The sequence below is a fragment of the Penaeus monodon genome, chromosome 17, assembly GCF_015228065.2.
Source record: "Penaeus monodon isolate SGIC_2016 chromosome 17, NSTDA_Pmon_1, whole genome shotgun sequence".
Taxonomy (NCBI): Eukaryota; Metazoa; Arthropoda; class Malacostraca; order Decapoda; family Penaeidae; genus Penaeus; species Penaeus monodon.
In genome coordinates, this window is record NC_051402.1 from 26,617,636 (window position 1) to 26,627,280 (window position 9,645).

At 37.5% G+C, this 9,645-nt stretch overlaps 2 protein-coding genes across 2 annotated transcripts in view; one reads left to right on the forward strand and one right to left on the reverse strand.

Annotated features, from left to right (window-relative positions):
• Positions 1 to 12: 12 nt before the first annotated feature.
• Positions 13 to 4,588, forward strand: LOC119583635 (RAB11-binding protein RELCH homolog; the record flags this gene model as incomplete). The annotated part of the gene is given in 3 exon segments (XM_037932222.1): positions 13 to 670; positions 1,852 to 2,032; positions 3,029 to 4,588. Coding segments are annotated over 3 exon segments (2,399 nt in total), but the record flags the coding sequence as incomplete, so codon positions are not given.
• A 4,542-nt stretch (positions 4,589 to 9,130) lies between these two features.
• LOC119583636 (RAB11-binding protein RELCH homolog) overlaps positions 9,131 to 9,645 on the reverse strand; it is a 27,039-nt gene continuing 26,524 nt past the window's right edge. Inside the window, exon 4 of the mRNA XM_037932223.1 lies at positions 9,131 to 9,287. The gene's annotated coding sequence lies outside the window, so the exon portion shown is untranslated. The remainder of the gene's footprint in view (positions 9,288 to 9,645) is intronic.

The window sequence follows — 9,645 nt, forward strand, 5'->3', positions numbered from 1 at the left end:
TGTTTAGGGACTTTAAAAAGTTGCATAGGAAGACATCCACTCCAAGTGTAACACCTTTAGGTTCACCGAGACAGGAGACTGCACAATGTCAGAATGAGGGCTTTGCTTGTTATTCAGACAAAGTCAACCCACTTGCTGTTGATAAAGGTGGAAGGGAATCCCCAGAAGGCACATCAGACAATGAAGAAACATCAGGGGGTGGAGGTTTTGTCATGATTTCACCACCAGCTGTTCTACAAGCTGCCCAAACTACTGGGTGCTCAAGTAGTGTTATGGAAGAGAATATTGAGCAAATTTTTCATCAAGACCCAGTGAGAAGTGGATATGAAGATCCATCAGAATCTATTGAGGTACTGATACAGTCTGGTAGTGAGGATACACTAGACAAAATAAGTGAAAGACTTTCAGAAGCAATGGATAATAAAATTCATGCTACAGGTGAAGAATCTTCAGTAACACAAGGAATTAGCTCACAAGATATTCCAACTCCTCCAGATGATATTCCAGATGTAATAAGTGTTACTGAAAGTCAAATAAACCAGGAATTACAGTCCAGTTACCAGGACAGTTTTGAAGGTAGTAGTAAGATTTCAAGGAATACGACAACAGAAGCATATTTGAAACAGATAAAATGTGAGGCCAAGAATCTTCTCCGAGCTTCATCCAGACGGTAATTAATAGTCAGCAGTGTATTTTACTTTTTTATATATTGATAAAGATTAGTCTTGATAATGATAATGTTTTGAAAACTGCTTAATTCCTTTGCCAAATACATATACTAAGGTCAAATATGGACAGTACTGCCAATACCTTTTTAGTATTGCAAGTATCATCACCATTATTGTTTTGGACAAAGAGTGCCAATGATATTGGAATCATTTTCCTTGGGGTATGAATTAGAAATAGGAAGACATTTTTAACCCACTTGTGACAAGAGCCCATAGTGCTATACTGAACCATGTGTCAATTTCTTGAGGGAAATATCAGAAATGCAAAAAACAAAATTACCCCTCTCTGTGCTCTGGTCTGCAGAGTAAACAAATATTTATGTAATGTAACTAAGTCTACAATTGAGAGGCTTCTCCCCAACAACCTCAGCCAGGGCTGAACTAGTGCAGAGCTATTTATAGTGCACAACGTGGAGCAGACTCAATTTCCCATGATGAAGACTTCGTCCCATTTTGAATGGTATTTTAATGTGATGTGATAGGATGTCATCCTTGTGTAAATGGGTTTGTGTCAGTTTTCTTTAAGACTTAAATTCTTACTATCAATAAGCCATTTTTTTTGTTTGTTTGTTTTGTTTTTTTTTGTTTATCAGTATGGCCAATATTTTGTATAACTTTCAGTTTTGAAAAAAATAAGTTTTTTTTTAAAGAGGTAGACAAAACTGAAAAAAAAATTCACAGTCATATATTGCCACTTTTCATTTGTAACAGAATGTCCACAGTTGTCCATCATGACACAGTGGCTAGATTTGTAATTAAATAAATTATAATTAACTTCTTATCTACCATACTATTATTCTAGATACTGATCATAAGTGAATTCTTAAAGAAACAGCAATACATTCAACAACATACAATGAATTCATGTTTTTATAGAAGAAAGAGATGATCCCAGTGTACTGTTAAAATCTGATGACAAATTTATTCATGATATAGGATCATTGAAAACAAGTCACACGAAGGAAACACTATGGATTAATCACTACCTCTCACAATACGGGAGTGGTAAAGGCCAGTTTGATATGCTTTGGGAACAGTTTTAAATGCAGTAGTAGTTAGGTTGTTAAAATATAAATTTTTTTGTAATTTTGTTATAATAACTTGTATTCCTTTTTTTGGTCAGACTTCCTCCAGATATGTTTGAGGAGCAACTGATCCAGACTAGTCTGGGACATACTAACTACAGAGAATCTAGGGTGCAGGCAGAGGTGGCTAGGCTTGGTAAGGGTGGCCAGGAATTGCTAGAAATTGTTGCATCTTCACTTCACAACATAGCTCCTAATGTTATTCTAGCCAAGCGTGAGGTGAGTCTACAAAATTGTCATTTCATATGTATGCCATCAAAGAAGCTATCCCACACATAAAACATAAACACACACATACTTACACTTACACATACACATTCACACATACACATTCACATTCACATTCACATACACACATACACACATAAAACCACACACACACCACACACCACACACACACACACCACACACAACACACACACACACCACACACCACACCACACCCCCCACACACACACACCAAACACACCACACACACACACACAACACACCAAAACACACACACACACACACAACAAACCACACACACACACACCACAAAACCCACACACACACAACACACACACACACAACCACCACAAAACACACACACACACAAACACACACACACACAAACCCACACACACACACACACACACAAAACACACACACACACACAACACACACACACACACACACAACACACACGCACACACACAACACACACGCACACACACACAGACATGCCATCAAGGAAGCTATCGACACATAAAACATAAACACACACATACACTTACACATACACATACACATTCACACATACACACACACACATACACATGCACACATACACATGCACACATACTCACATGCACGCACACACACACACATGCACGCACACACACATGCACGCACACACACATGCACGCACACACACATGCACGCACACATACATGCACGCACACACACACACACACACACAACACACACACAACACACACACAACACACAACACACACACACAACACACAGCACACAACACACACACACAATATGCTTGCTTAATGTCACTAATATAAATATGGAAGTTTCTTTCTGTTCAAAGATGATTGAGTTGATTCATGCTATCTTTATTAAGTCTATATTACCATGTAGATTTTTTAGAATTCCCATTTAGTCTGAGTACTTCAAAAGGTTATATATTTCTCATTACAATTTTCCTTGTCATATTTACAGGAACTGTTGCCACTTCTGATCTGTGGCGTTAGTCTTCACAAGGATAGCAGGGAAAGAGAAAAATTACTCCACCTGTTATTTAACTTGATTAAGAGACCAAATGAGGATCAAAGAAATATAATTTTGACTGGTCTTGTAGGTCTAGCTAGGGTTCTAGGCCCCACTAAGCTTGAAGCTGAACTCCTTCCGCAGTGCTGGGAGCAGCTGACTCATAAGTACATAGAAAGACGATTATTAGTAGCCCAGTCAACAGCAGCCTTAGCTCCATATACACCACCTTCTTTAAGAAACTCTCTTTTACTGTCTATGTTGCTACAGTTGCTAGCTCCAGGTGGTGAGAAAGATCTGAAGGTGAGAGAAGCTGCTCTTCTTAGTTTATCTCTTCTTGTTACATACCTTGATGATTGCAGCAAATTGTCAGTTCTAGTTGACACACTGTTGCACTGCTTGGAGAATTCAGGAGCTGCCACAGATACTTCCCCTCACATAAATCTGGATTCCTCACAGTTTGAAACACTGCAGATGTCTTTATCAGCTACTGATATATATCTATCCTCTCTTGCTATATGGGCATTTGAAGAGAACTCTATAAACCTTCTCTTAGATCCATTAATTGTGAAACTTCAGCGGCTTGCTTGTCACTTCAAAGAAACTCAAGAAGCAGAGAAAAACAGACAAGTGAGTCAACAGCCATTGGTAATTATGATTGAAGCCATTAGAAAGACAATTCCATTCATTATGGCAACTTTAATCAACTCTTTGCCTGTGTCTGATGATGTTGAACATAACTTTGCACCAATGCCATCAAATTGTATTGCTTTAGAAGAATTGTCCATGATATATGGTAGTGAAGAAAAAGCCTTATTAGGATTAAACCAGTATCAACAGTATGTTGCAAAAGAGTGGTTCAAGTCATGGGAGGAACTAGAGTATATAACTAAAATGTTCTTACCTGCTTTAGTTGAAGTGTTAGCCACTGTGGATGCCACTGCAGAGTCTGCAGTTCATGCATTTATAAAGTTATTTACAGAGTTACTTCAGTGTTTAGGCCCTCAAATTACTGCATCTTGTGTTATGCCTATTTTCATGAGGCATTTAACTATTGATGACTCTGCGCTTGAGGTTGTAAGTCAGGGCACCAAAGGCCTTACTAGATCTTTAGTGGTTGTTTATTCAGTTGCTGTTCTTGCTCCTAATCAAAGTTTGTCTGAAAAACAAGGTGAACTCGAGAGTTTTCTGGCAAAGCATATCAACATTTTGTCACTGTGTCGTGCTCAGCTTGATTCATTATACATTACAATTGCAACCTTACTGCAGCATAAACGAAATCATGATGCTGTGCTGGGATCACTCTGGTCCTGTGTTGTTCATAAATCCAGTATGGTCCGAGCATGTAGTGCAGGTTTGTGGGGAATAGTTGTTGGATGTGTTGAGGACGGTGCACTTGGATCTCGTGTAGTACCAGCACTTGTTACCTTAGCTACAGACACTGATGTGAATGTCAGAGCTTCTGCTGTGCATCCTTTGGCAACCATCATCACAACTACTACAAATGTTGAGGTAAATTATCAGATTAGTTTGTTATTTGTCTTTCTTATTTATGTTCCACTATTTATATAAAATATATATATATATATATATATATATATATATATATATATATATATATATAAAATATATAATATTATATATATATATATATATATATATATATATATATATATATATAAATAGTGGAACATAAATAAGAAAGACAAATAACAAACTAATCTGATAATTTACCTCAACATTTGTAGTAGTTGTGATGATGGTTGCCAAAGGATGCACAGCAGAAGCTCTGACATTCACATCAGTGTCTGTAGCTAAGGTAACAAGTGCTGGTACTACACGAGATCCAAGTGCACCGTCCTCAACACATCCAACAACTATTCCCCACAAACCTGCACTACATGCTCGGACCATACTGGATTTATGAACAACACAGGACCAGAGTGATCCCAGCACAGCATCATGATTTCGTTTATGCTGCAGTAAGGTTGCAATTGTAATGTATAATGAATCAAGCTGAGCACGACACAGTGACAAAATGTTGATATGCTTTGCCAGAAAACTCTCGAGTTCACCTTGTTTTTCAGACAAACTTTGATTAGGAGCAAGAACAGCAACTGAATAAACAACCACTAAAGATCTAGTAAGGCCTTTGGTGCCCTGACTTACAACCTCAAGCGCAGAGTCATCAATAGTTAAATGCCTCATGAAAATAGGCATAACACAAGATGCAGTAATTTGAGGGCCTAAACACTGAAGTAACTCTGTAAATAACTTTATAAATGCATGAACTGCAGACTCTGCAGTGGCATCCACAGTGGCTAACACTTCAACTAAAGCAGGTAAGAACATTTTAGTTATATACTCTAGTTCCTCCCATGACTTGAACCACTCTTTTGCAACATACTGTTGATACTGGTTTAATCCTAATAAGGCTTTTTCTTCACTACCATTTCTGGAAAATTCTTCAAAAGCAATCAATTTATGGCTTGGTGCAAATTATTTTCAACATATCAGACACGGAAAAGGGTTGATTAAATTGCCATAATGAGGGAATTGCTTTCTATGGCTTAAATAAAATTTACCAAGGGCTGTTGACTCATTTTGTCTGTTTTTTCTCTTCTTGAGTTTCTTTGAATGACAAGAAAGCCTGAAGTTTCACAATTAATGGATTTAAGAGGGGGTTTATAGAGTTCTTTTCAAATGCCCATTGCAAGGGGGATAGATATATTCGTATGAAAAAGACATCTGCAGTGTTTAAACTGTGGGGAATCCAGATTTATGTGAGGGAATATCGTGGCAGCTTGAATTCTCCACAGTGCAACGTGTGTCAACTAGAACTGACAATTTGCTGCAATCTCAAGGTATGTAACAAGAAAGATAAACTAAGAAGAGCAGTTCTCTCCCTTCAGATCTTTCTCCCCACCTGGAGCTAGAACTTAAAACAAGACAGTAAAAGAAGTTTTTTAAAAGGGTGGTGTATAGGGAGCTAAGGTGCTGTTGACTGGGTATAAAAATCGTCTTTTTATGTACTTAAGTCAGCTGCTCCACACTGCGGGAAGGGGTTTAGCTTCAAACTTATGGGGGCCAGAACCCTAGTAGACCTACAAGACCCGTCAAATTATATTTCTTTGATCCTCTTTGGTCTCTTAAACAAGTTAAAAAACAGGTGGAGTATTTTTCTCTTTCCCTGCATCCTTGTGAAACTAAAAAGCCACAGTCGAAGTGGAACAGTTCCCGTAATATACAAGGGAAAATTTTAATGAGAAATATATAACCCTTTTTAAAGTACTCAGACTAAATGGGAATTCTAAAAAAAAACTACAGGTAATATAGACTTAATAAAGATACATGAATCAACTCAATCATCTTTGAACAGAAAGAAACTTCCCTATTTATATTAGTGACATTAAGCAGCATATTGTGTGTGTGTGTGTTGGGCTGTGTGTGTGTGTGTGTGTGTTGGTGTTGGTGTGTGTGTTGTGTGTGTGGTTTTGTGTGTGTGTGGGGGTGTGTGTGTGTGTGTGCGTGCGTGCATGTGTGTGTGCGTGCATGTATGTGTGCGTGCATGGTGTGTGCGTTGTGTGTGTGTGCGTGTGTGTGTTGTGTGCGTGGGGGTTTTGTGTGTTGTGTGTGTGTGTGTGTTGTGTTGTGTGTTGTGGTGTGGGGGTGTGTTTTTGTGTGTGTGTGTGGTGTGTGTGTGTGTGTGGTGTGTGTTTTGTGGTGTTGTGTGTGTTGTGTGTTTTTTGTGTTGTGTGTGTGTGTGTTGTGTGGGGTGTGTGTGTGTGTGTGTGTGTTGTGTTGTGTGTGTTTTGTGTGTGTGGTGTTTTGTGTGTGTGTGTGTGTTTTGTGTGTGTGTGTTTTTGTGTGTGTGTGTGTTTTGTGTGTGTGTGTGTTTTGTGTGTGTGTGTGTTTTGTGTTGTTGTGTTTTGTGTGTGTGTGTTTTGTGTGTGTCTGCGCGCGCGTGTTTTGTGTGTGTGTGTGTGTGTTTTGTGTGTGTGTGTGTGTGTTTTGTGTGTGTGTTGTGTGGTTTTGTTTTGTGTGTGTGTGTTTTTGTGCGTATGTGAATGTGAATGTGAATGTGTATGTGTGAATGTGTATGTGTAAGTGTAAGTATGTGGTGTTTATTTTTTAGTGTGGGATAGCTTCTTTGATGGCATACATATGAAATGACAATTTTGTAGACTCACCTCACGTTTGGCTAGAATAACATTAGGAGCTATGTTGTGAAGTGAAGTGCAACAATTTTCTAGCAATTCCGGGCCCACCCTTACAAGCCTAGCCACCTCTGCCTGCACCCTAGATTCTCTGTAGTTAGTATGTCCCAGACTAGTCTGGATCAGTTGCTCCTCAAACATATCTGGAGGAAGTCTGACCAAAAAAAGGAATACAAGTTATTATAACAAAATTACAAAAAAAATTTTTATTTTAACAACCTAACTACTACTGCATTAAAACTGTTTCCCAAAACATATCAAACTGGCCTTTACCACTCCCGTATTGTGAGAGGTAGTGATTAATCCATAGTGTTTCCTTCGTGTGACTTGTTTTCAATGATCCTATATCATGAATAAATTTGTCATCAGATTTTAACAGTACACTGGATCATCTCCCTTTTTTCTATAAAAACATGAATTCATTTTATGTTGTTGAATGTAAATTTCTGTTTCTTTAAGAATTCACTTATGATCAGTAAACTAGAATAATAGTATGGTAGATAAGAAGTTAATTATAATTTATTTAATTACAAATCTAGCCACTGTGTCCCTGATGGACAACTGTGGACATTCTGTTACAAATGAAAAGTGGCAATATATGACTGTGAATTTTTTTTTTAGTTTGTCTACCTCTTTAAAAAAAACTTTTTTTTTTTCAAAACTGAAAGTTATACAAAATATTGGCCATACTGATAAACAAAAAAAACAAAACAAACAACAAAAAATGGGTTATTGATAGTAAATTTAAGTCTTAAAAAAACTGACACAAACCCATTTACACAAGGATGACATCCTATCACATCACATTAAAATACCATTCAAAATGGGACGAAGTCTTCATCATGGGAAATTGAGTCTGCTCCCCGTTGTGCACTATAAATAGCTCTGCACTAGTTCAGCCCTGGCTGAGGTTGTTGGGAGAAGCCTCTCAATTGTAGACTTAGTTACATTACATAAATATTTGTTTACTCTGCAGACCAGAGCACAGAGAGGGGTAATTTTGTTTTCTGCATTTCTGATATTTCCCTCAAGAAATTGACACATGGTTCAGTATAGCACTATGGGCTCTTGTCACAAGTGGGTTAAAAATGTCTTCCTATTCTAATTTATACCCCAAGGAAAAAGATTCCAATATCATTGGCACTCTTTTTCCAAACAATAAAGGTGATGATACTTGCAATACTAAAAAAGGGATTGGGAGTACTGTCCATATTTGACCTTTGTATATGTATTGGCAAAGGGAAATTAAGCAGTTTTCAAAACATTATCATTATCAAGACTAATCTTTATCAATATATAAAAAGTAAAATACACTGCTGACTATTAATTTCCGTCTGGATGAAGCTCGGAGAAGATTCTTGGCCTCACATTTTATCTGTTTCAAAAATGCTTCTGTTGTCGTATTCCTTGAAATCTTACTACTACCTTCAAAACTGTCCTGGTAACTGGACTGTAATTCCTGGTTTATTTGACTTTCAGTAACACTTATTACATCTGGAATATCATCTGGAGGAGTTGGAATATCTTGTGAGCTAATTCCTTGTGTTACTGAAGATTCTTCACCTGTAGCATGAATTTTATTATCCATTGCTTCTGAAAGTCTTTCACTTATTTTGTCTAGTGTATCCTCACTACCAGACTGTATCAGTACCTCAATAGATTCTGATGGATCTTCATATCCACTTCTCACTGGGTCTTGATGAAAAATTTGCTCAATATTCTCTTCCATAACACTACTTGAGCACCCAGTAGTTTGGGCAGCTTGTAGAACAGCTGGTGGTGAAATCATGACAAAACCTCCACCCCCTGATGTTTCTTCATTGTCTGATGTGCCTTCTGGGGATTCCCTTCCACCTTTATCAACAGCAAGTGGGTTGACTTTGTCTGAATAACAAGCAAAGCCCTCATTCTGACATTGTGCAGTCTCCTGTCTCGGTGAACCTAAAGGTGTTACACTTGGAGTGGATGTCTTCCTATGCAACTTTTTAAGTTCCCTAAAACAAGAAAAGGAAGAAAAATATAAAGATACACGTAAATATGGATTCTTCCTGGTTATCACTTTCATGATTTACTCAACTCTTGAAAACTTTCATATAGTAGGTTATGGAATGAAAAATCTCTATTTGTCAGATCTGAGAGTTCAGTTTCAATGACCGTAGAATGTTTTCATTAATCAAATTTCCCTTCTCACACATTCATTAAACTGAAATGAGAACACACAATAAAATAGACATGTCCCACAATGCAAATTGTGTAGGTAATCTGTGAAAAGTAAATCCTGTATATATTCTCATAATACGGAACAAGACAGTGTCAGTAACTTATTAATTGTTCCATACAACCCATCCTCAA